Consider the following 27054-nt stretch of genomic DNA (forward strand, 5'->3'; position numbering starts at 1 on the left):
TAGGATTGTAGATGTAGAAAGAGTTAGCAGGAGTTTTAGTTCTAGTCTTCCTTTCATGTGATGGGTGCTTTATGTATGGTCGTTGTAATCAAGCCTTTTTTTCTTTTTTCGTCTGCTCAGTTTTCTGACTGTGCAAAGATCATCTGCTGGCCCCACCTGTGTCCTTAAAGCTTGTGCTGGGCTGTTCATACTCTTCTCTTTAAAGTGACTGTCTTCAGTAATAACCACTCACCCTGCACCCTGTTCATTCAGAGGCTGCTAACTAACTCTTCCTAATTAGCTTCACACTTGTTGAGTACATGGCAGTGTTTTCCCAGAGCACTGCACCTTGCTTCGTCCAGTCAGTGACTTTTGTGAGTGCCTCTGTGTCATTGTCCCTACAACTTTCTACAACCTTAGAATATAGAATAACCAGACGAGAATTTGCTTTCCAGTGTAGTCTGTACTACACTGCCCCACACGAGCCTCCCTGACCTGGTCTCTTCTGCTTTCTTGGGGGCAGGTTGCATGATCAGATGGTAAAAATCAACCAAAATCTGCATCGGCTGCAGGTTGCCTGGCGGGATGCTCAGCAGAGTTCTAGCCCTGCTGCTGACAATCTCCGTGAGCAGTTCGAACGCCTGATGACCATCTATCTTTCTACCAAGACTGCTATGACTGAGCCACAGATGCTGCAAAACTGCCTGAATTTGCAGGTGTCCATGGCTGTTCTGCTGGTTCAACTGGCTGTAGGCAATGAGGGCTCACAGCCAATAGAGCTAAGTTTTCCTTTGCCAGATGGCTACAGCTCTTTGGCTTATGTGCCAGGTAAGCAGCCTGTCCCTTGGGAACATCCTATTAATAGCCACCTAAGTTTTAACTGGGTCACCTTGGAAGCTTAATCCTCAAAGTACCCATCCTTAGTTATCATTCCATTGTTGTTAGAGGAAGCACTCAAACTTAAAAATATCATCTCCTGGCCAAAGCATGGGGCACTAGTGGTTGCTTCTGGTCTGTGTCTCCACTGCCATGACGGTAGAAACAGCCTTCAGAAGAGAAGCTGTAGTCAGGGTTTCACAGCTCTCAGTTTCTGTCATTAATATTGTTTGTCTTTCAACTTATAATTGGTCTGTCTGACTCTCCCTGGGCTTTTTTAGAAAAAAACAAAGTACCTCTTGTGTGTTAACTCAGAAGGGAAATTTCGTATGTGTGTGTGTGTGTGTGTGTCAGTGAGGGGTCAGTAGATGTTGTTCACTAATCAAATTATATGTTCTTGAATACTGTACTGGTCTCATATGGCTATGTAACAATTTAGCCCCCAAACATAGCAGTTTAAAACAACAAACGTTATCACACATAGCTCTCTGCATCAGAAATCCAGGACCACTTGTGGCCAGCTGTCAGTCAGAGCCACAGGATTCTGAGGACTCAACAAGAGCTGAAGGATCCACTTACAGCCCAGTCACGTGGTTGTGAGCAGGCCTCAGCTGCTTGCCAGCAGCCCCACACATCTCTTGGTACCACTTATGGTGTGGCAGCACAAGTGATCAGAATGAAAGCCGCAGACTTTGATGACTAGCCTTGAAAATGATGTACTCTACTGTACACATCAGGGTATCACCTAGCCTAGAACAATGCAGAAAGGACTTTGCCAAGGTATGAGTGCCAAAAAGGAAGGATGCTTGGAGGACCATCCTGGAGCTCCTTGCTGCAGTCACCTCCTGGAACTAGCCACACCTAAAGCATGTCTTAAATTGTGACTGAGCTTTGGGGGCACAGCATGCTAGTGTTAGCAATAATGTGTGTCACTTCTATTCATTTATCTACTCAGATAAAAATAAAGCTTGATACACACGTAAGAGATCCCCGTTAGTAACTCATCACCATCTCTGGTACTCAGATGGTGATAAAATTTTGGTACAAAAGACTTGGATTTTTTTTAACCTTTGTTATTAATGTGAAGGGAGGGACTGGGATGTCATTTGGGACCAGTGAACACATATTTGGCTAATTCCAGCAAATCTTTTTCAGAATTTTTTGCAGATAACCTGGGTGATTTCCTCGTTTTCCTCCGGCGCTTTGCTGAGGACATCTTGGAGACGTCAGCAGATTCCCTGGAGCATGTCCTTAACTTTATCACCATCTTCACTGGGAGCATAGAGAGGTGATGTGCTGGAAGCTCGCCTCATCCCTGTTAGAGCTACAAAACATCCCGTCCGCTGTGTGAGACTTAATACGCAGAGGACTCTGCCCACAGAGAATTTGAACCTGAATATAAAGTGCCTAGCGGGAATTCCACTGCTAGTCCCTGGTTAAAATAGTTAACGAGAATACCAGAGGCTGTACCGATGGCATCCAAGAGCTAAATTCTTTTACTAATTATGTGAACAAAGCTTGCTCCTGCACCTTGAGTTGGATAGGTGGTAAATGTAGGTTCATGTTACTTCTAGCCTTCTCTCTGAAACAGGTACTATGGGTTTTACAATTGTTTTCCTGATTTTGGGGGGGGTATATATGTAAGCCAAAGGGAACAATTTTTATGTACAAAAGGGCACATTTGCTGCAAAATAAAAAGAAAAGCCCACAATTCTGTAAAGCACATCAATGAAAAATATATAGAAGCCATAAATATATATATATATGTATATATATAAGCCATATGCAGAAAAATATATAGACGCTTTCGCTGAGCTAAGCAGACCCAAAGGGAAGGGAGAAGCCAACAAACATTGATTAGACAGACACACAGGCAGGCAGCTATCAGATGATTATAACCTAACCTTTGCCCAAAAAGCTTGGGACAGCAAATTTGTTTAAAATGAACCTGTCAAAGAAGAGTACATAGTAGATAGTACATTGATATAGAGAAGAAAATTGAATGTCTATGCTTTACATGGAAACTGAAGTGCTCCCTCGTACGTGGTAAGCTGTCACCTCAAGAATCAAATGGGCAGGCACAATAGTACACTTCTGTAATCCCAGCACTCAGGAGACAAAGACAGGAAGATTGCCACAAGTTCAAGGCCAGCCTAATCTGTATAGGGAGTTCCAGAACAGCCAGATTACATAACATACATAGTAAAACCATCTCAAAACAACATTTTAAATGGCATACCCTGCATCAGCTGAGTGGAAACATTTTTATATATCTAATAGTGATATAGGACATCCTGGCTCCTTGTGTAGAATAGAATCACATTGGGTAAATTAAGTTCTCCTGCTCATCTTGCTTTTTGCTCTCTGCAGAATGAAGAATCCCCACCTAAGGGCCAAACTAGCAGAGGTCTTGGAAGCAGTGATGCCTCACTTGGATCAGACCCCAAATCCCTTGGTGTCCAGTGTGTTTCACCGGAAACGTGTGTTTTGCAACTTTCCATATGCTCCCCAACTTTCAGAAGCCCTAATCAAGGTTTTTGTGGACATCGAATTTACAGGTAAAGAAGTCATGGGACCAACTCTAGAGCTAAGAATTAAGTTTCATAGCTTGATCACTTTCGAATGTCACAGAAATGTCAACCAGCATTTCTTGAATACCTACTGTGTATTGAAACAGAGTGCTTTATTTTTCCTATATCAATAACTTGTCTATCTGGAAGTTTATCTACATTGTTCTCATTTTATATGTGAGAGGATAGAAGCTCAAAAAGTTTTAGTTATTTGTCTGTATCATACAACTAAAAGAGGTAGAACCACCTCTAGCTCAGAAAAAAAGCAACAAAAACGGGGAAAATGTACCACCTACATACAGTTGGCAAGCACAGCAAACATGAGGACCTGAGATGGAGCCTTAGAACCCAGGTCTAGGGATGTCGCTTAGTGGTAGCACACTTACCTAATATGTGCAAGGCCTATGTTTTGTGTGTTGTGTGTGTTTTAATACGATATCTTTATTTATCCTTTAACAATTTCATATATGTAAAAGATGTTTGGTTGTATCTACTCCCCCTCCCACTTCCTCCTGGTTCTCCTATATCTTCCCTTTCCCCTTTCACCTCTTCTTAGTCACAACCCACTAAGCCAATTAGTGCTGCCTGTTGGAATGTTGACTAGTCTTGTTGATGTGATCTTCTGCAGGTAATTGTAGCTACAGCTTATGTTTTATCCCCGGCACCACAGAGGGTATGGGCTGGGGGACCCTCAGGGAAGATTCTGGCAGCAGCCTTGACATTCAGTAGATAAAATGCACGTGCATAAGCTCTTGCTCATTCTCTAATAGACCACCCTTGCCAATTTCTCATTCTTGCCTTACTCCAGGGGACCCCCATCAGTTTGAACAGAAGTTTAATTACCGCCGCCCTATGTATCCCATCCTAAGGTACATGTGGGCGACAGAGAGCTATCGGGAGAGCATTAAGGTAAGAGAGGTTTTTGTGAAACCAGTTGCTTCAGGTCAGCCTCAGTAAAATTGTGATTTGGTACTAAAATATCTTCTTCTTGGGCTGGGTCTCACAGGATTTGGCTGACTATGCCTCTAAGAATTTAGAAGCTATGAATCCCCCACTGTTCCTCCGATTTCTTAACCTATTAATGAATGATGCTATCTTCCTTTTGGATGAAGCTATACAGGTAAAAGAAAGAAATGTATGTGTTCCTATACCATCTGTGGTGGTGTCAGTGAGAAAGGCTTCAAATCATCAACATTAGTGGCAGTGGGGTGGTGGTGGTAGTTTTGATTTGGGGTGTGTGTGTGTGTGTTTATTTAGTTTTCTTTCTCTCTTTATCCTAAGTTGACCTCAAACCCACAGGAATCCTTCCACCTTAGCTTCCCAGAGTTTTGGGATTGCAGATATGAACCAGTACACCTGGCAGAGAGTATATATTCTTTTGCTCGTTTAATTATAATAGAGTAATCCTCGCTCTAGAACATTTGCACACACCAAAAGTGTATGTGTAATAGTAATAGTATGCCCCATGCTTGTCATTGTACAGCTTTCTCGGTTTATCATTTCATTAGAGACAAGATCAAGGATCTTTGTTGAAGCTTCATGGGCTTGGGTGGTTCTTTGGTTGATAATTTAAAAGGTAGTATTGGGGCCTGAGAAATGGCTCAATGGTTAAGAGCACTGGCTACTCTTCCAGAGGACCTGGGTTAAATTCCCATCACCCACATGGCAGCTCACAGCTATTCGTAACTCCAGTTCCAGGGGATCCATCTTCTGACCTCCACAGACTTCTGCATGCCTGTGGTGCACATACATACACCGAAATTGTTTTTTAAAGTGTGGTAAAGTCAAACTAAGGTGTACCACCAGCAGGCCGGTAATGTTAAAAGAAATCATAGGATCTTAATTTTGGTTAGTCACTGTCAGATTTTCAGCCATGACAAAGTACCTGAGAGGAACAACCTAAAGAAGGAAGGATTGCTTTTGCTCATAGTTTTGGAGGTTTTAGTCTAGGCTTAGCTGTGTGCTCTCTGTTGAGTCTGCAGCTAAGCAGGATCTCCTGGTGGAAGCAGGAGCATCAGGATGACCAGGCAGTGACCTCCAGGAAGAGGATACAGCTTTAGTTTTTGGGTAGCATACTGGACAGTCAGGAGCACTCATTGATAATCCACTTGGTTTGTGAGAGGGACCGGACCTGCTCTTTTCATCATCCTTCACTCTGAGACTTAAGGTAGGTTCTCTGCGGAAATGAGAGCAGTTCCTGTGATAAACAGATCATACGTAGGGACAGTGTGATTCAGGGAGTGAACAGATGGCATCCTCATGAAATCAGGTAACACCTTGTTTGCTGCTGTAGTAGGATGATGTGAGATGAGGACTTTAATAATTATGACATTCTAAGAAATTTTAGACACCAGGCATGTTTATAGAACTTTGTTTTTTGGTGAGCAAGTTTTGAAGATTTTGTGTTGTTTTCTTTTTTAGTTTTCGTTTTAGAAAGGATTCCTTTTTCTTGGGAGCCTGGTGTTTTTGCCTGGACTCTATATGTGCTTTACTGGTCCTCCTTGCTCTCCTGATAGTATCCTGGTCCCAGGCAGTTGCCTACCAGTTTACTCAAACCGAGACAAATCTATATATTTTTTCTTTCCAAAAGTTCTTTAAGATTTAATTTTACATATGTGTGTGTGTATATATACATGTGTATACACTTGCTATAGTGCACACATAGTGGTCAAAGGACATCTTGTGGGAGGCTGTTTTCTCCTTTCACCAAGAGGGTTCTGGGGTTCAAACTCGGGTCATCAGCCATCCTTGGTAACAAGTGCCGGAACCCACTGACGCCTGCTGAAGCTCTTAAGCTCTAGCCCTATATTGACAAAGACTCAGGACCTTTATATGATTTTCCCAGCTTAGTTGACTGGTTTTATTTTGTCCTAAGATTTATGTGTATGAGTATTTTGTTCACATGTATGTAAGTGCACCATATGCATGCAGGTGCCTGGGGAGGCTAGAAGAAACCATTGCATCTCCTGGAGCTAAGTTACAGGTAAATGTGGCTGCCATGTGCAAGAATAAGTGCTAAGTGTTCTTAACCTTTGAGCCACTTCTCCCGCTCTGGATTTTTTTTTTAAGTGTACTAGTGTTTTGCTTGAATGTATGCAAATGCATACAGTGCCCATGAAAGCCAGAAGAAGGCATCAAATCCCCTGGAACTAGAGTTGCAGGTGGTTATGAGCCACAGTGTTAGTGCTGGGAATCAAATCCTGATCCTCTAAGAGCAGCAAGAGTTTGTAACCATTGAGCCACCTCTCTAAACCCAGTTGACTGGATTTTAATTAAGCCCTCTTAAATGTCATGATCCTTCAATTGCATTTCTCTTATCAGATGTATCACATTTCTGGTTTCCATAGTATTTGAGCAAGATAAAGATTCAGCAGATCGAGAAAGACCGAGGAGAATGGGAGAGTCTGACACCAGAAGCCCGCCGAGAGAAAGAGGCTGGCCTGCAGATGTTTGGACAGCTGGCACGTTTCCATAACATCATGTCCAATGAAACAATTGGTACCCTTTCCTTCCTGACATCAGGTAAGAACATGACAGTCTGCTTTCCCCCCCAAAAAATGTAGGAATCAAGGTCAGTTTCACTTACGGGATCAGCCCAACTAAAAGTTAAAGGAGTTAGGCTCTGGGACTGGGGATGCAGCTCAGATAAAAGACTGCTTGCCTAGCCTGCATGAAGCTCACATACCTGTAATCCCAGCACTTTGGATGTTGAGGCAGGAGGATCAGAAATTCAAGGTCACCCTCATCTACGTAGTAAGTTCCAGGACACTTTGGGATACACGAGACCCTGTCCAAAAGAAAGCTGGACTCTGGTGACTGTAACTTCCACATCTGAGAGTAAAACAAATCAGAGAAACTTCAGAAAGAATGATGGGGTCCATTACTGACATGCCGGAAAATATAAGGTGGTAACACTGGTGTTGCCTTGACGGAGCTGCAAGTGGAGCTTAGTGATAGAGTGCATGCTTAGTCAGCGCAAAGCCCCAAGTTCAATCTCTACGTTCATACATGCATGAGCCATATACACTGTACATTATATGTGTTCATGTATGTGTACATTTATTCTGGAAAGTATGTCCATCCTGGTTAATGAAGTAAATTTCAAAAAGACACTATTTCCACTCTCGTTAGAGCAACGGTGCCCTGTTCAGTAACCACCTGCCACACGTAGCTATTAAACATTTACAATATGGGTAGTCAAAATTAAAGTGTGCTATATCTGTAAAATGCGTACTATAAGATTTTGTATATAAGTACATATAAATTACGTATGGTGTGGCATCCTCTTGGGAGATGGAGACAGGACTCTTGAGTCCCAGGCCAGACTGAGCTATTAGTGACAGCCTATGCCAAATAACCATTGAGGGAGGGAGGAGAATAAATAGTTTTCATTCAGTGATAAAATTTAGTGTGATATGACAGCCGGTGAGCAGGAGTGAAAGGAAACTCTAATGAGAGACACAGATACAGGTTTTAAAGACTTTGTTGTTTGGTTTTATTTTTTTCAAGATGGAGTTTCTCTGTGTAGTTCCAGATGTCCTGGAACTCACTCTACAGACCGGGTTGGTCTCAGACTCACAGATCCACCTGCCTCTGCCTCCCAAGTACTGAGATTAAGGCATTTGCCACCACACCTGACTACAATTTTAAATCTTTTTAAAGCTTCTTTTAAAAACTTTTATCAGGCCGGTGGTGGTGGCGCACGCCTTTAATCCCAGAACTCAGGCAGAGGCAGGCGGATCTCTGTGAGTTCAAGGCCAGCCTGGTCTACAAGAGCTAGTTCCAGGACAGCAACCAAAAAGCTATGGAGAAATCCTGTCTCGAAAAATAAAAAAAAAATTAAAAAAAACTTTTATCAGGTCAGGGAAATCAAAGAAGATAAGGCAGCCAAAAACCAAGAACAAAAGTTCCAAAGGACAGGGAAAAGATTTTGAATATTGAAAATGTGGCTTTAAAAGTTTAAGGGACTGGAGAGATGGCTCAGTGGTTAAGAGCACTGGCTGCTCTTCCAGAGGACCCACATAGTAGCTCACGACTGTCTGTAACTCCAATTCCAGGGCTTCTGACACTCTGACACAGGCATACATGTAGGCAAAACACCAACATACATTAAAATAAATAAATAAATTTTAACTATTCAATGAAAGGGTTAAAAACAATAAACTCAAGAAATTAAAATGGAGCAGAAAGAAAATGAGATGGAGATTAGAAGAGGAAGGATGAGAAAATGAATGCTGAATTTAGGAAGTCTGAAATACAAGTAAATGTGGTGTTCCTGGATGGGCATCTGCCGCCACACCTGACAGCCTGAGATGGACCCTGGGTCCCACATGGTGGCAGGAGAGCACTAATTCCCACAGCTGTCCTGACTTGCACACACTCGCTGTAACACATTCAGGTGCACACAGAAAATGTATTCTTAAAATGTTTTAACAGTGTTCATGTGTGGGTAGTAGGTTTTGTTTCCTTTTTGTTTGTTTGATTTTGGTTCTGTTTGTCTATATTTTCTCCACTGAAAATGTATTAGATATAAGGGGAAAAAAATTACTGATGGGTTGAGTTTTGAAACTTTGGCTTTTTTCCAGAGATCAAGTCACTGTTTGTGCACCCCTTCCTGGCTGAGCGCATTATCTCCATGCTGAACTACTTCCTGCAGCACCTGGTTGGCCCCAAGATGGGTGCTCTCAAAGTCAAGGACTTCAGTGAATTTGACTTCAAGCCTCAGCAGCTTGTCTCAGACATCTGCACTATCTACTTAAATCTTGGGTATCTGAGACTGGCATCGAGTGAGCGGGGGGGAGGGGGGTAATGTTGTGGTAACAGAAAGTCTGGCTAGCTAGTGTGTGGAAATATAGTCGGGGAAGGAAGGCTCATTCCTAGCTGTTAGATAAGGGAATCCTCCATAGCTTTAGAGAGAGTTTTATCTGATCCATGGACATTGCTCAGGATCACCAACATTCTGCCTTGATCTATACAAAGATAAACTTTACCAGTTATACTACTGTTTGTTAAAGCATTTTTTTAGGGCCATAGAACACTTTGTAGAGATATCCTTGTAGAAAATTAGATGTGGTGGTGCACACCTTTAATCCTAGCACTCGGGAGACAGAGGCAAGTGGATCTCTGAGTTTGATCTAGTCAGATCTATAGAACAAGTTCCAGGACAGCGAGCCCTACACAGAGAAACCCTGTCTCAAAAAAAAAAAAGCAAAATGTTTGCCACACAAACATGAGCAACTGAGTTCAGGTCTCCAGCACCCAGCTAGAAAGCTGCATGTGGTAGCATGCACCTGTAATTCCAATAATCGGAAAGTGAAAACAGGAGGTTCCCTGGAGCTCACAGGCCATCTAGCCTGGGCAAACTGATGAATTCTAGGATTAACAAGAAGCCATGTCTCAAAGAATATAGTTTGGAGGCTGGAGAGTAATTGAGGAAGACACCCAACATTGACCTCTGGCCTCTGTACACATACAGACACGCTTATACATGCACATGCTTACACATACACCACATACAGAGATACACATGCACACAGCATAAATAGAATGTCTTTTTAGTTCAGAAGAGCACTTGGGCTTAGAAGGGTTGGATGATTGTTCTGTAGCCCATCTGCTGTCTCCACATTGACCTATGCTCTGACTCTCTGTTCCTTTCTAACGCTCACTTTTAGGGATGAGGAGAATTTCTGTGCTACTGTGCCCAAGGATGGACGTTCCTATTCTCCTACTCTCTTTGCACAGACAGTCCGAGTTCTGAAGAAAATCAATAAGCCTGGGAATATGATCGTGGCTTTCAGTAACTTGGCAGAGAGAATCAAGGTAAGGACAAGGACATTATGTTTTCTCATAAGAAATGCCACACTCACCTCAACTCTGCCACTTTCGCCCTATTTCAGGGAGAAAAGGGGTACTGCCTAGAGGCATTGGAAACAGGTATTTCCTCCTGGTCAGTCAGTAACTGGGAACAGGACTGGAGAGCAGGCTCAGAGGTTAATAGCACTGACTGTTCTTCCAGATGTCTTGAGTTCAATTCCCAGCAACCACATGGTGCCTCAAACCATCAGTAATAAGATCGAGTGCAGACACATGTAGGCAGAACACTGTATACATAATAAATGAATAAATCTTTAAAAAAATAATAACTGGAAACAGCTATTTTACTAACTTGTACTCCTTCCAAGGGAGAGTACGAACAGAATTGAAGATGTGTCTACCAGGTGAAAAGAAAGTGTATTGGTTAAGTCCTTTTGTTTTTTTTGTTTTTTTTTTTTTTTTGGTTTTTCAAGACAGGGTTTTTCTGTAGCTTTGGTGCCTGTCCCAGAACTAGCTCTTGTAGACCAGCTAGCCTCGAACTCCCAGAGATCCGCCTGCCTCTGCCTCCCGAGTGCTGGGATTAAAGGCGTGCGCCACCACCGCCCCGCGGTTAAGTCCTTTTTTAGACTAACTTTTATGTGCCAGTGTTAGAAAAGATTTGAAAACCTAGTGCTAATGCAAAAGGACTTTTTGGAATAAAGTTCAGGAAGAAGGGCAAGGGTTGCTGAGACATGGCTATAACCTGCACTCCCGCAGCTGAACTGAAACAGGAAGGTTGCAAATTCAAGGCTAGTTTGAGCAATATAAAGAGATCCTAACTCAAAATAAATCAAAACTGAGCAAAGATGAGTAGTTCACAGACACTGGTTTATATTGCTTTTCTCTGTTCTCTACATTCCTACTGGTAGCTGGTTTATACTGAAATGCATTTTGGAGATTAAAATACTCTGTTATGCTCAGCTAACCCTTCCAGCTGGACAGTAGTAGAGCTCCATTAAAAATGGGAGAAAGGAAATAAATATGACACAGAAATCTAATAGAGAATCTTCCAGGGTGTGCATTGGTGGTGCACACCTTTAATCCCCGCTCTTGGGAGGCAGAGGCAGGCAGATCTCTTGAGTTTGAGGACAGCCTGATCTACAGATACAGTTCTAAGACAGCCAGGGCTTCAGAGAAACCCTGTCTCCAAAGACCAAAAAGGAAAAAAGAAAGAAAAGATTCTTTACTGGTGTCTGTCTTTCCTCAGTGAGTTTCTTTCTTTTTTGTTTATTTATTTGAGCTGGGCTTGATGTTGGCCTAGAGCTCAGCCAGACACACAGCCCTAAGGAAGTGAGTTACAGGATCAAATGTTGGACAGGCATTCTTAAATTTCTGTGCCTGCTTATATCAGAAACTACTCTTCAAACACAGGCTGTGTGAGTGACTCGGTAATTATGAAGCTAACAGCCTTCCCCCTTTCCCATCCCAGCATTCACAGCAGAATGCTGCCAGAAAGATGTGTTCTTTCTCCTGCTGACACTTGCGTCCACTTCCAGCCATGACTCCCAGCAGCTGAACCAACCTGCAGCAGAACTACCTCTGCTTCTAAAACATGTGCCTTGGGCTTGTTCTTGAAAAAAACAAAGTAGAGATCTGTCGTGTCTGTGAAGGCTTGTTGTGTCCAACATAAGGTGTAGTTACTCAGCAGTCCGGAAGCTACACTGTGAGTTTACTATAGAAACCGGATGTTGTTGCTTCAGTCTCTCGCAGACCTCCAGCAACAGGAAGAGGAGACATATGCAGATGCCTGTGACGAGTTCCTGGACCCCATCATGAGCACACTGATGTCTGACCCGGTGGTGCTTCCCTCTTCCAGAGTCACTGTGGACAGGTCCACCATTGCCAGGCATTTACTCAGGTATGCCTATCCACAGCATTGCCTCAGGGATGCGGCTGCGTTAGCTTCCTGTGTGTGTGCACCCAGTCGTCACATGGTACTTTGATATCACCTGATAAGATTTTAAAGATTTATAAGATACCTGTTTAGAGGTAACGTCTCTTACTTTACCTCTTCTCTCCTGTAAGTAAACTTAGCCAGTTGTGGCAGGAGCCTGGAATTCCAGCACTTGGAGACAGAAGCAGGAGGATTGCCATAACTTTGTTTTTGGGTGTGTTTTTTTTTCTTCTGTTTTTCGAGATAGGGTTTCTCTGTAGCTTTGGAACCTGTACTGGAACTAGCTCTGTAGACCAGGCTGGCCCTGGACTCACAGAGATCCACCTGTCTCTGCCTCCTGAGTGCTGGGATTATAGGTGTGCACCACCACTGCCTGACTATTTGCCATAACTTTGAAGTATGGTCTACCTAGCAATTTATATAGGCCAGCCAGAGCTACATAGTGAAACCCTATCTCAAAATACAAAAGAAAATAACTTTATCCACATTATGAAAGATGTCAACATGAAATATATTATTGCCTGAAAATGTTTTAATTTTACTTAAATTGTAAAAATGTCCAAAAAAGGTGGGATTGTTTTTAACTCATGATTTATACTCCCTTCGGTTGCTATATTTGTACTTGGGTGTGGTAGCTTGTGGTAGCATAAACTTCACCAGGCTGAGTGCTGTTTGGACAGTCACCCTGCAGATGTCCATAGGAAAGACAGGAAGGCAAAAATAAATTGAAGGCAGTCAGTACCACACATCCCTTTACTCTTCTGAAGAGCCAGTGCCTCTTTAGGAGAGTACACTACAGTTCAGGGAGGGAGGCTAGTAACTGGAGTTTATGCTGTGACTCCCTACAGCTGTCTTGTTTTGTCTTTTATGTGTTTATGTTTGAGTGTCTTGCCTACATGTATATATGTGTAGCACATGTATGTTTAGTGTCTACAGAAATCAGAAGGTGTTGGATCCCCTGCAACTGGAGTTATGGATGGTTGTGAGTCACCATGTGAGTTGGGAACCGAACCCGGGTTCCTTGTAAGAGCAGCATGTATTCCCAGCTGCTGACCTAACTCTATAGTCCCCAGCTCTTTTATTTATTTATCTATGTTGTCCAGGCTAGCCTCAAACTCCTAAGCTTAAGCAGTCTCCTTGCCTCAGCTTCCTGAATAACTAGAACCAAAGGTAAACGTCACTGTATCCACCTCGCTTCCCCTTCCCCCTTTAAGATAGCATGTCCTGTAGCCCAGGCTGTCCTCAAAATTACTTTGTAGCTGAAATGACGTTGAAATCATGATCCTCCTGCATGTCAAGTGCTAGGATTATAGGCAAGTGCCACCATTGCTTGGCTTGGTCCTTACCTTTTCTAAGTGCAATGTTAGATAGGAAGAGGTACTGAGAGACCATGAAGCCTGTTTAAAATGCTGTTATGTAAGTTAAGGTGACTCAGATTTAAGGAATAGGATATTAAAAGTGAATTTTCTGTTTCATTTGGTATTCTTATACTTTTTGCTATATGATGATACACTAAGTGATACCAATGAAAATATTGTGAATCTCGTTTTGTTTTGGAATCAAGGATTCATGTAGCCCAGGCTTGAACTTGCTGTGTAGGTGAGGATGACTCAGCCTTTGATCATCCTGTATCCCCTTTTAAATGTGAATTCACGGTGTGTACCACCATGCACAGCTTACATGGTACTGAAGATCCAGCTCAGGGCTGTGTGCACACTGGAAACCACTCTCCTAGCTGAGCTACAGCACCAGCCACTCTTGGGGCTCACTTTGTTTTGCTGTACTTTTAAAATTATATTTATTTGTTTGTTTGTTTGTTTGTTTGTTTGGTGTGTGTGTGTGTGTGTGTGTGTGTGTGTGTGTGTGTGTGTGTTAGCAAGTGTGAAGGTAAGAAGACAATTTGCAGGAGTTCTCTTCTTCCACCGTGTGGGTCCTGGGGATCAAACTTGGATCGTCAGCCTTGGCAACAAGTATTATTACACAGTGAGCCATATTGCTGGTCCCAGCTTTGTTTTTTGAAGTGCACAGAATCAAACCTAGAATCTTGTGCATGCTAAGCTAGCATTCTGCCACCGATCTATACTCTCAGCACTGAACCATAATCTGCATTTACTTGCATAGCAGTCAGCTAATTTAATCAAATGTCAATTACAAGGGTCTTATCCCTTAACAGTTTGTACTGTTCCAAGAATCTGTCAGTAAAATCACAGGTAGTGAACCTGGCTTAGCGATGTGCATCTGTTGTCCCAACTACCTGGGAGATTTAGACAGGGAGGTTACTGGTGCCCAGGAATTTGAAGTCAACTCGGGCAACATAGCAAAACCCCATTTCAAAAAGAAAAGAAAAGAAAAAAGCCAGGTGGTGATGGCTCATGCCTTTATTAACCCAGCACTTGGGAGATAGAGGCAGGAAGATTTCTGTGAGTGTGAGGCCAGCCTGGTCTACAGAGTGAGTTCTAGGACAGCCAGTGCTACACACAGAGAAATTCATCTGGAAAAACAAGAACAACAAAAACCTACAAGTGCTGCTTTATGATGACACCAGAGTCTAAGGTCTCTGACTTGACATCGAAAGGCTTATGACAAAGACAGCATTTAAAGATCTTTTAAATGTATTTATTCTACTTATGTGTATGAGTATTTTACTTATATGTATGTAGGTGTATCATGTGTGTGCCTGGTGCCCACAGAGGTCAGAAAAAGGCATTGACTCCCTCGAAACTGGCATTACAAATGGTCATAAAACTCCATATAGGTACTGGAAATTGAATCCAGGTCCTGAGGCAGAGCAATGGGGTGGCTGAAGATTTGAGAGTCACCCTTTTCTCATTTCCTTCTTTCTGACCCGAGTCAGCATCTGACACAGTGTCACAGTGCACCATGGCTCGAGACGCAAGGCAGGGAGATGCTTAGATATTCTGTATTAGAACTTTCCAGAGTAACTCATTTCCATTCTTTTCTTGTCCTAGTGACCAAACAGATCCTTTTAACCGTAGTCCTCTTACCATGGACCAGATCCGGCCAAACACAGAACTCAAAGAAAAAATCCAGCGGTGGCTCGCAGAGAGGAAACAACAAAAGGAGCAGCTTGAATAAATACTGTGAAGTAGACAACCCAAACTAGCGCCAGGGCGTAAAGAGTTGTTGGGGGGGTCTCCCTTTCTGGCTCTGATCCTTTCCTTTTTCTTTCTTTCTTTAGTTTTGTTTTGTTCTTTTGGTTTTGGTTTATTTTATTCTTTGTTGCTTTTCCTTTACTAAATTAGAAAATTGTTCTTGTGCAAATTATGATAATTAAGATTCTTAAGACCTTGTCTCCCTGGCTTTCATGAAATCTCACAGCATCTTCATAAATCATCACTAATCTTCAGCCTTGATTTTCCTATTCCTCATTTCGTTTTCTATCCTAAATTGTAGTAGATCCAACTACAAAAATGTCCTACCACTTTATTTTTTACCTTCCCAAGAACTGTTTAGACATTTTTTGGTGAGAACTACGTTTAAGTCTATGATGTCAGCTGCTTCGGTGACAGCGGATAGTATCCAAACCCGTTATTCTGTGTATCTACTAGCTCCTGTCCCTGTCACAGTTCTGCAATATCGCAGAGCACAGAGCAGCTTTCCAGATAAGTACAAATACCTTAGTGTGCATAGACTTTTGGCTGATGGATAAGATGGGGGACCTTATACAGCTTCTGTTGGTATCTCTTAATTTTGTATTAGCTTGTAACTTAAAGATACCATCACAGGCACTCCCATGAGATTGTCACCACCAAAAACTTAACTGCACAGTCTTAAAGAGTGACAGTAGTGGGTGAAGTATCCAGTAAGGGAAGAAGTAAAAAGCTGTTGGTGCCCTTTTTTATTTTGTGCCCAAGAACTAGGCCTGGGTAAAATAGGCAATAAATAGTGTATCTATTGCAGTATATGCTAATGCAGTATATCTCGGTGTGTATGTGTTATACACACAGATACTGTCTTTTTATTGGTCTCATATGAATTGAGTACCACATTATATTGTGTCCTCCATGATAAAATATATGTGGTATGTGGCAATGTCTTCTCATATATTCATTCTAGTCAAGTAATATTGTAAGACTATAAAATGTATATAGCTAATGTTTGGGCTATGACATGGCTCCTAAGAACTGCTTCTAATCTAGCCTTAGTTTACCAATTAACAAAATAGAGATTGGAGCAAAGTCTTGTCCACAAGTCATTTTAAATATCCACGTAGCTCTGGGTAGTTAATAAGTGGTTTGATCCCACTTCTTTAACCATTTTGCTTAACATGCCATGAGAGGCTCAGTCCTGTATGGGATGTTTTTATATCAGTATCAATCTCAGCCCAGAGGTGTAAAGGACAAGGAAATGGGATTGTGGCTTCCTTTAAAGAACATTACTATTAGCCACAGCCTTTTATATACAGAAGCAGTGTTTCAGGATTCAAACACAAGTAGCTATAAGCAGTCCTTTGTGTATTTTCTGGTGGTGTCAACTGGCAAACCTCTGATCAGAGAGGCCCTCTCACTCTGCTGAGAAGTAAATGTTAGCTGTTGCCGTGCTTGTCTGAACAGGGAAGCCTAGGACACATTCGAAAATGCCAGATTGTTAAGACTCCATGCTCCCAGTTGACAGCATTGCTTTTCTTTAATCAGACTTCATTTTCTGTGTGTATTATTCTCCTTTCCCTCTCTGGGAATGACCTGCATTTGAAATAAGCTTCTACCTACTGCATTTATTTTTCCAAAGATAATGTGGGAGGATGTTTTTGTTTGAAAAGAGGAGAGGCCGGAGTTCTGCAGGTGAAAACTGGATGGAAATGGATACAAGACCTCAGAAGACAGCTGTTCCAGCAGCTTCCCAGCTGATCACCTCTATGCTGCCTCTATGTCTATCTGTATTCTACTTCTGTATTCTACTTCTGAACTGAACCTTCAGATTGTAAGCCTTTTTTGGTGAGTTGTGTTCTGTTTTGTTTCTGAGCTCTTCTGATACTTTTCTAAGAATGGCTGTGCACCACTGATGCTGCTGAATCCTTTGATCACAAAAGCACGTGTGTAGCTTCAGGCCACTATTGGTGAGGAAACCAAGTGTCCTCTGTGCCTTCTTCCTTTCTGTGAACTCATTTAAAGACATCCAGAAAAAGGAATTCTGGAGACTACCGTCCTGTCTAACAGGACGCATACACGCACTTGCAGAGGTAAAGGGGTGTCTTGTCTGGAACTCAGCAGCAGCTGTAAACCTGTTAAGACTTCCTGACATACCGAGTTTTACGTGATGACTTTGCTGGAGTACAAAAAGAAAGTGAAGACTTCAGTCAGCTCTGGCATTGCTCCTAACTCACCAAGAAGCTAATACTAAACTTGGAAAATTATTTAGGGTTCAAGCAGTTGTTTGTTTATTTGTTTGTTTGTTTAATATGGCTTTCTGTGGGTATGTGAAAATTGAAGGAAACCTGACAAGTAGTCTAATGGTGCCAGTTGCTGTTACTACCACACTCTACACAAGTTTCATTACTTTTTTTTTTTTTTGATTGTGGTTGCTGAGCTGCCATTGGGCAAAGCCTAAGACTGCTGGGTACCTTTACAAGCCAGGCTGATGCTGTACCATGCCAGTGAGGAAATAGTACGCAGGATCTAATTGCTAAACTGGAAGAGAACTTACAGACAAAAATGGAGAACAAAACGGCAAAAAAGTTGACTGAAATCAAATTCAATCAATATGACTATATTTGAAACATTCCGGGAAGGTTACTTCTTGTCAAACTTGCCTGGGGGTGTTTGTTCAAAACTTGTATTTAATAAATGAGCACCTGACTTACTACCTTTGCTATCCCTTTATTACAGCCTAGTGTGATAGTGTATGCCTATGATCCCAGCTACTAACTGATAGGAGGTATGGAGGACAAAGCCTGCTAGGGCTACCTAGTAAGTTCAAGGCCAGCCCAACTTAATTGTTTTATTATTTTGGCTTTTCAGGATAGGGTTTAGGGTTTTCTATGTATCCCTGGCGACCCTGGAACTTGCTCTATAGACCAGGCTGGCCTCAAACTCACTTCCTGGGGTGCTCCACCACTTCCTGGCTCAAATTAATATTTAAAAGGGATGTAGCTCAATGGTAGAGAGCTTGCCTGACATACACATTGCTAAATTCAAGCCCAGTACCACCACCACAGAAAGAAAAAGCTAGTGACATTTCAAAAGTCCCTCTGAAAACCTAGAGGATTTTGCCACTCTCTCTAAGCAAGGTACTAGCAAATATGTGTAACCTGGCTGGCCTAATCTGCCTCACATAGACCTCTAGAGGAACCCTGGGACTGTTCTCAGGAGAAGAGTCTCAAGGAATCTTTTTTTTTTTCTTTTCTAAATTGCACCTTATGGCTTTACTTTCTCTAGCCTAAACACCAGATCCTTTAATAATTTGCTACCATGTCCTCATCCCCTGTTTCTATACCTGTGACATGTAGGATCTCAGCCTGGTTTCATTTAACATTATCCTCTGCTCCAATATCTGAAGTACAGGCAACTGTTGGATGTTTAGATTGCTGCAACCACAAACCTGTGGGTTCTGCTACTACCCAGTAACTCTTCAGTGTCTTTAAGGTATTCTATCTAAAGCTTAGCCCCTCACCTAGAATTCTCTCTCCTCCCATTTGCCTTTTACACTCAGATGGCATCCCTCAAATTCCTCACTTTTCTCCCATCACCCCATTCAAGGAAAAGTTCCACCACTCTCAAACTATTTCCTCTCTCTTCTTTGCTGTCTTGAAGTTCTTGACAATTCCCCTTCTCAAACTTCAGTTTATCATGAGTTCCACATTCCCCTTGAGTTGTCTAACTTCTATTCTCTTCCATATTTCTTTGTCGATGCAATCTGGTTTCTGAGATTTTGGAATTCATTCTAGTTAATGTCACAAATATTCATACTGATAATTAGCTTGCCTTTTCTTTCCCAAAAATACATAGTCTTACCCAGTAGTCCAGACTGGCCTGAAACTCCCAATCCTCCAGGCTCCTGTATGCTGGAATAAAATTATCTTTCCTGCCATAATTTGACATCAGCATCTAAGACAGTTTGTCCCTCTCTCATTAACATGCTCTTGACTCCTTAATCTCACTTCTGATCTTTCTACCTAACGCTCTCATCCGTTTTACTTCTAACATTTAGGCTTCTCCAGAACTTTACTTGTTCTAATAAAATCTCACTTTCCTACACCTTTTTTTTCTGTCATATCAAAGTTCCAGCCCTTTAGGATGTGTATGTTTTTTTACACATCAAGGCTCTCTAGGTCTTCAAGATCAGCACCACGCCTACAAAATCTTATGTTCTCTCTGTGCTTATCTTACAACTCTGAGACGCCTTATATGACCATTTAGAAATCTCTCTCTTTAAGGGAACAATACCCAAAGCGTTTACTGAATTACAAAATGCATGGCATACTGTGCACCTCAGTACTTATGACCGTCTTCCTCCTGTCCTCATAGCTCCATGTGGCTTGTTTGAAAAACCGGGGTTGGATTCCAATTTTGATACTGGCTGCGGAGGAAAATGGGACTATAAAAGATCAATTAGCCGGGCGGTGGTGACACACGACTTTAATCCCAGCCCTCGGGAGGCAGGAGGATCTCTGGGAGTTGGAGGCCAGCCTGGTCTACAGAGCTAGTTCCAGGACAGGCACAAAGCTACACAGAGGGGTGGGAGAGGCCAATTAAAGAAGTGGTTCATTGGTTGGGTGAGTCTGGTGACTTGGGTTAGGTGACGCCTACACGGCCTCTTAAAGCTCCTTTTCAGCCTTAGACCTGCTATGTCTTTAAAACAAACATATCAGCCCACAAGCATCTCACGACACCCTCCAGCCTCAATTTCCAAGTTCTCTGAAAAACTACGAAACTGCCGCAAGCAAAGTGGAGGAGATGAAGCTAAGAAAATCAACAACGCAGGCGCATTTCCTCACCTCAACTGTCTTCCGGGGCCGCCATGAATGGCTGCCCCAAGCAATGCCTGTTTCCCGAGAAAAGTCATTATTCGCTACATGTTCTCTTGCCTCACCTATTCATATCTACATTTTATTTGCGCTGAACAAAATTAACTGGCTAATTAGATTCCACAAACACAGGAGGGATGCCTATATATTTTGAACAGGCACAGAGAGGGGCAGCCTGACCTTGGAAGTGGGGCAGGGGGCCTGCCACGGGTCCTTCCGAGGGTGACATTCAGCCGGCGGTTCGAGGAGACGGACCTTCCACCCTAGACCATGGCCAAGTTTGTCCGTAACTTCGCGGAGAAAGCCCCGGGGCTAGTATCCGGTGAGCGCGGCCGGGGGGAGGCTCGCGGGGGCTGGGGGGGGGGAGTGGGCACCCAGGGGCCCTCGGGCGTCGGCAGGGCCGTCCGGAGGCCCCCGTGAGGCTGCAGCCTCTCCCGGCCTGCTCCCGGCTTCTTCGGGCCCTAACCGCGCCCGGAAAGAGGGTCGTGTGAAGAAGCCCGGCTTCCCTCCGCTGCGAACGCCATGAGGCCCCCTTACCGTGCCCTGGAGACCTGGGAAGGGAACGGCGGAAACTGGGGAAAGTCGCGCGTCAGGCCTCCTTAGGTGGTCTGGCGAAGCATCTGGAAGTCATCAAAATTTTTCAAGACCGGTAAGACCTTTGAAAGTTGTGTTTGCTTACCGTCTTGGTCGGATCCTAGAGAAGCCTGCGTCCGGCGAAGGGAAGTTGGAACGTAGGGATCAATGTCCCTGCCCCAGTCCGCATAGGTAGCGGTGCCTGTCGGCAGTCGTCTTTGTCGTGGTGGCTTGGCTTCCGAGGGCTTGCTGTGTTTGGAACGCCTGGTAGACCGCCGTATCACAGATGAACACTGAATAGTCACACGCCTGAGTAATATATTCTGTCAGTACCGTTCTCTTCTGAGCAGCAAATGATTATTCGTTCTATTTCTGAAACGGGAGGTGAAATTTACTTTTTTTTTCTTTTCTGTATGTGTACTACACGTGGTTGAAGATCAGATTTTCAAATAGTTAAGTTTCTAAATGTTCAGATAAAATATGAATAGAAAGCGTATTTTTAAAACGTGCTTCTGAGCTTATTTTGCTATGTTTGGACGCTTAGTAATTCATTCCCTCCTCCCCTTCATCAGCAGCCAAACAATATTGAGCTGTTGAGGACCGCAGAGTGCCAGACTCTAAATACAGGCCTCCCTCCTACAGAACACTAACTAGTGGGCTAGTAAGCCGTCTTCCACATTCCCAAAGCATTTCTTGTTTTAGCTTTCCCTTTACTAAGATCGTCACGCTATCTGTTGCAAACCGTTAGGATTTTTACATCAATACACCCAGAAGGCTTGACGCTTGGACTTTGGTGGTTTGAGGTGCGATTTTTAATATTTCATAGGGAATTTCTTTTCCTAACAGTATGATTTTTGCATCATTTAGGTAGCTTGTATTTAGGAATTTAAAACTGGCTTTGTTGATAAAATCAAAAATAAAACCCATTACCAACGTTATCTTTTGTCATACAACACATACCTCTTTCTACTATTGTGAGTAGTTGAAAGGTAATTTGTTCTCCAGACGTACTGACAGGGGCTCTGACGGGGCGGGAATATCAGGTGGATTTCGCTCTACAGTATAGGCTGCTGTATTAAATGTGACTAATCTCCCGTTCCCCAGGCTATATAGCTTTATCATCGGATCTCCCCAGAAAGGTCAGCATCTGGTTTCTCTCCCCTTCACTAAGCTGGGGATCTTATTTGGGTTTCACCAGTTTTTCCATTAATGTCTTTCACTTCTAGGTCCCAGTCCAGGGTATTATCTTACGATTAGTTGTCGGTCTATCCAGTCTCCCCCTTTTTAGGTCTGATCTTTCGAGATTCAGCAACTTTGAGGTATCTGTCTAGATATCCTGAAGAATGTTGCCCAAACTGGTGATCTTGAGTTTCTCTGCTGATTAGTCTGGACATAGGGATTTTGAGAAGAACAGCAGAGATGAATTGCCCTGATCACATATCAGGAGGCTCATGATACTCAGACCCATCTCTTTTTTGGTTTTTCAAGACAGGGTTTCCCTGTGTAAGTTGGCTATCCTGGAACTGGCTCTGTAGACCAGGCTAACCTTGAACTTAGATCCATCCTCCTGCCTCTGCTTCCCAAGTGCTGGAATTAAAGACATGAAACACAACTGCCTAGGCCATACCCATCTCCTGATCTAATAAGATCTCCCACTGCTAACCAGTTGTTTTTGACAGTTTCAACATTTATATAATGAATTTTAGTCCTTTTCATATGCAAACCATTCCCCCTCCCTCTCCTAGACCTCTTCTCAGCAAGTCCACCTCCTACATTCACCCCCCCCTCCAGAAAAAAGAATGTTATTTTACAATGATGGTGGTGACCAGTCTTATGTCTTCTTTTGTGTCTATACCCATTCTTTAGAAGCCAGTAACCAGAGCAGGCGGGTTTTCTGTTAGAGTGGTGGATGGATCCATCATCTACATAGATCAAGTGGAATTCTGTGAGAAAGATCTGTCTCCATTTCTTTCTTCTTTTTTTTCCCATTTATTTTTTTCAGTTGTACATTGCACTGGCTCATTTAAATTTATTCCATGCTTCTCATATCTAATTATGTGTCATTTATTGCTGAGATTGTGCCAGCCGTGGCCATCTGTAGATCTTTTAAGTTGGCACCTCTGCCCCTTAACATGCCTCATCTTTTTGGTTCTACATGATGATGACTCTATTTCTCGGCCCAGCCTTAGAATTGGCCATTTCTCCAAGAAGCCCTAGTTCCTTTTATCAAACAATGGAATTACAAATTACCATTTAGGTACTGGGCTTTTTTCTTGCTGCTAGAGTCCATTTTTAAAGTTGACAATTTCATTTGCTTTGGTAAACACCATAGCCAAAAACAGTTGGGGAGGAAAGGGTGTGTTTCGTCTTTACAGTGTGAAATCCATCATCCAGGGAAATCGGGGCAGGAACCTAGAGCCAGCTTCTGAGGCAGAGACCAAGGAGGAGTGTTGCTTGCTCCCCGTGGCTTGTTCAACCTACTTGTTTTGGGTTTGATTTTTGATTTGTTTTTTGGTTGTTTGTTTCTGAAACAGGGTTTCCTCTGTGTTGCTCTGGCTGTCCTGGAACTCACTCTGTCAACCAGGCTGGCCTCGAACTCACTCTGCCTCCCAAGTGCTGGAATTAAAGGTGTTTGCCACCACCACCCTACTCAGACTGCCTTTTTAGACCTCCAGCCCAGGGGTGGCACCATCCTGGGTGAGCTGGACCCTCTCACATCAATCACCAATCAAGAAAATGCCCCACCAGCCAAACTAATAGGGGCATTTTCTTAATTGAGGTTCCTTCTTACCAAATGACTCTAGCTTGTGTCAAGTTGACACAAAATTAGCCAACACAACAGATATTCAGACATATACTTATATTTGCATGTTAGTCTGTAGATAAATAAATGATGATAGAGATGGCTCGGTAGCTAAGAGCACTTCTTGCTCTTGCAGTTTGCTTTTTGTTTGTTTTTCTTTATTTTATTATGTATACAGTGTTCTGTCTGCATTTATCTATGCAGGCCAGAAGAGGGCACCATATCTCATTACAGATGGTTATGAGCCACCATGTAGGTGCTGGGAATTGAACTCAAGACCTCTGGAAGAGCAGCCAGTGCTTTTCTTAACCTCTGAGCCATCTCTCCATCCTGTTTTTTGTTTTTCCAGACAGGGTTTCTCTGTGTAACTCTGGCTATCCTGGAACTCACTATGTAGTCCAGACTGGCCTCGAACTCAGAGATTTATCTCTGACTCCAAAGTGCTGTGAAAGGCATGTGCCACCACCGCCCAGCTGCCTTTACAGTTCCTATATGTTTCTCTCCTCAGTTTGTGTGTCTTGTCTCTCTGTGCCACAACTTTAGTCCAGAAATTTGCATATGCTCTCCCACTGAGCTACATCTCCACACTCTGCTGATTTCATCATTACTTCTCCTACTGAATCCATTGATGTGAAATAGTGAACACATCAAGGAATTTTGGCTTATGATTCTAGGGAATTTCTAGCAGATTTAGGGGTTTGGTTGATTGATTGGTTTTGGTCTTTCAAGACAGGGTTTCTCTGTTTAGCCGTGGCTGTCCTGGAACTCACTTTGTAGACCAGGCTGGCATTGAACTCACAGAGATCCGCCTGCCTCTGCTTCCCGAGTGCTGAGATCAAAGGTGTGCTCCACCACCACCCAGTATAGTCTAGTTTCAATTGCTGTTACCAATACATGTAAATGTTTTTGTATTATGAGTGCAGTTTTGAAAGGGGGTGCAACTGTGCTCTGGTGAAAGAGATTTAATCCAGCACATATTGCTAAGGGTATCAAAAATGGATACTAATTGATATAATTCCATCTGGACTTGTGGCCAATATCGTGATGAGCCTCAATCTTACTATTAAAGGATGTTGTTCTATGTAGCTTCTTACCCTTCTGGACTCCTTCTTTTCAAATACGGTGTTTCTACTAAGAAAAATGAATAAATTGCTTTGTCTTTGTTTTCAAATTAGGGACCAGTAACTTTACAGTTAATTAGATTTGCCATTCAGAGGTGAGTAAATACTAGCTGGCCACTATGAATTGACTGCTTAGAGCTTCTGTCGGTTGAGTGGCCCAGTGGCACAGATGTTCTGCATCTTTAAAAGCTTCTTGTTACCAGGGAGCAGCAGCTCTGACTTTTCACACCCACTGCACATTCGGTCCAAGCAGTGAGTGGATGTGATACATGAATAAATATTTGTGTCCAGCCCACACATCTGCTTCTTTCGATCTCTAGTGAGTTCATCCTGGGTTTTTTGTTTTGTTATGTTTTGTTTTCCAGCTGCTGTGACTTACTCGAAGCCTCGATTGGCCACATTTTGGCAATACGCCAAGGTTGAGCTGGTTCCCCCAACCCCTGCTGAACTCCCTGCAGCTATTCAGAGTGCGAAAAAAATAATTCAAAGTGCTAAAACTGGTAGCTTCAAACATCTTACAGTTAAGGTAACTATGGGCTGTGAAAAAATATGTTTGTGATAGAAAATGTCTTTATTGGGGAATTTTTCCAATTCTTTTGGTTAATATATCTATTTCCCAATAAAGTAGAATCCAACATAATGAGAGATAATCTTTTTTGGCTGCTAAGAAGTTTTGTAATCTGGATAGAAATAATTCAGCTAATTCTTTGTCTTGGTCTAGTTTTGGTCTTAGAGCATAAAGGTGAGCATCTTGAATAACTGGCAGCCTGCATTTCCTTCCTAATATTAGTATAGTATAATCTGATGGCTGCCTTTGCTGGGGGTTTTTTGTTTTTTGTTTTTGTTAGTTTGGTTTGGTTTTGTCCTAGAATTATCCCCATTTCAGCTAAAAAAAAAAAAAAACCCTCTAGAATTAATTATTACACAGAACAAAAATACTAAAATCTCGGTTTTCAAATTGCATGTATGTTAAAGGCCACAAGAATTGGAACTTGACTTTTAAGTTTCAGTTTTAATAACTGCTGGGGCTAGAGCCCTCACCTGGGGAGTGGGTGACAGGAGGCTTCTGGTGGCCTCTGGCATAACCGAAGGGGAAATGACCTCCAGAAATGCCCCTATTGATAGTAGTAAAGGCATCTAAGTAGTTTTTTTTCCAAGTAAGAGTTTCTAGATCCTAGTTTGTGTTTGAATAAAACAGTGCTTTCTAGAACCATATGTGGTGGTTTTTTTCCTCTCTCTTCAAGGACTTAGAACATAAAATGAATATTGAATACTTGGAAAGAATTAAACCAAATAGTAGTAAATAAAAATGAAGAAAATGAGGTGTAAAAGAGAAAACAGGGTTCTTCATCTTTGATGGACAGAAGTGTCTGTTCAGAAACAAGCCTTCCTATGAGTGTGCCCTGTCTGATGTTTGAGCCACTTCCAGGATGTGGGTTGTTTTAGGGCCCATAAAATGTCTCGTAAAGTAATAATGAAAGGGTTAAGTCAGTTCAGGTCTTTAAAAATTCCTTTGAAAGAATTTATAAGCTCGGGCCCATTTGGCTTACAAAATTGAAAGTTCAAGGTTCTCAGAAGTTGAACATTGAACATCAGTAATTCTTAACTTTGGCTAAAACTCTTCTGTAGTTTTGAATAGTATCCTTATGTTCTCTGTCAATCTGAGAAAATAGTTTCAAATATGTGTTGGGTTTTTTATTTGTTTGTTTATTTTTTTAAAGTATCTTAAAATTTGTGCCTTCTCTTTTCCAGGAAGCTGTGCTGAATGGTTTGGTGGCCACTGAGGTGTGGATGTGGTTTTATGTCGGAGAGATCATAGGCAAACGTGGCATCGTTGGCTATGATGTGTGAAGACTGACCTTCACATCTGATTTTATTTGAGTTCTTTCAATATTCTTGGATCACATGTAATGAGACTGCTATCTGAATAAAATACCAACTGTCAAATAGCAGTGTTTCTCTGTCCAGTACTGTACAGATGGTCACAGTTTTTCCTTTTCTGATAGTAAGTTGTGTTGTCTTTGGCCTTGTTACATTGGTACAGATTTGAGTGTGTGTCTGTTTAACTTGCAATTAGAAAAGATTGTGTGTGTGTGTGTGTGTGTGTGTGTGTGTGTGTGTGTGTGTGTGGTACATAATACATGATGATACAGTTTTAATTCAGGTTTAAAACATATTCTGCAAGCATAATGGCCCACGTCTGTAGGCTTAGCCATTGGGAGGTAGAGTTGGGAGATTCGAAGACAAGTTTGTCCACATAGTTCCAGGCAGCCATAGTTATACAATGAAACTCTTATCTTTAAAAAGAGAGACACCAAAAATTTAAGCAGATGTAGTGGCATACACTAACAACTGAAAAGACTGAAATAAGATCACTTGAATCAAGGAGTTCAAGACCAGCC

General features: G+C 42.4%; 2 protein-coding genes and 1 pseudogene across 3 annotated transcripts in view; 2 read left to right on the forward strand and 1 right to left on the reverse strand.

The window, feature by feature from the left end:
- Nucleotides 1-17992, forward strand: part of Ube4a (ubiquitination factor E4A) — a 42121-nt gene extending 24129 nt beyond the window's left edge. For both annotated transcript variants that reach the window (XM_075966119.1, XM_075966120.1), the window contains exons 11-20: nt 503-807; nt 2011-2143; nt 3226-3413; nt 4234-4334; nt 4432-4545; nt 6773-6947; nt 9011-9191; nt 10097-10244; nt 11978-12135; nt 15141-17992. In XM_075966119.1, the coding sequence (XP_075822234.1) occupies nt 503-807; nt 2011-2143; nt 3226-3413; nt 4234-4334; nt 4432-4545; nt 6773-6947; nt 9011-9191; nt 10097-10244; nt 11978-12135; nt 15141-15267 (1630 nt within the window). In that variant the 3' untranslated portion in view covers nt 15268-17992. The remainder of the gene's footprint in view (nt 1-502; nt 808-2010; nt 2144-3225; nt 3414-4233; nt 4335-4431; nt 4546-6772; nt 6948-9010; nt 9192-10096; nt 10245-11977; nt 12136-15140) is intronic.
- The window catches only part of LOC142846147 (phosphatidylinositol N-acetylglucosaminyltransferase subunit A pseudogene), a 36585-nt pseudogene extending 15595 nt beyond the window's left edge, over nt 1-20990 (reverse strand).
- Nucleotides 20319-26601, forward strand: Atp5mg (ATP synthase membrane subunit g). Its single transcript, XM_075966129.1, has 3 exons — nt 20319-20477; nt 25018-25178; nt 26405-26601. The coding sequence occupies exons 1-3, from the start codon at nt 20426-20428 to the stop codon at nt 26501-26503; spliced, it is 312 nt and encodes a 103-aa protein (XP_075822244.1). The 5' UTR covers nt 20319-20425; the 3' UTR covers nt 26504-26601.
- Nucleotides 26602-27054: the final 453 nt, after the last annotated feature.

The sequence above is a fragment of the Microtus pennsylvanicus genome, chromosome 3 (genome assembly GCF_037038515.1).
Source record: "Microtus pennsylvanicus isolate mMicPen1 chromosome 3, mMicPen1.hap1, whole genome shotgun sequence".
NCBI lineage: Eukaryota > Metazoa > Chordata > Mammalia > Rodentia > Cricetidae > Microtus > Microtus pennsylvanicus.

Coding starts and splice junctions, on each gene's coding strand:
- Atp5mg (XM_075966129.1), top strand. CDS start 20,426: ATGGCCAAGTTTGTCCGTAACTTCGCGGAGAAAGCCCCGGGGCTAGTA. Junction 20,478..25,017: donor AGCCCCGGGGCTAGTATCCG/GTGAGCGCGGCC, acceptor TTTGTTTTCCAG/CTGCTGTGACTTACTCGAAG. Junction 25,179..26,404: donor TCAAACATCTTACAGTTAAG/GTAACTATGGGC, acceptor TCTCTTTTCCAG/GAAGCTGTGCTGAATGGTTT.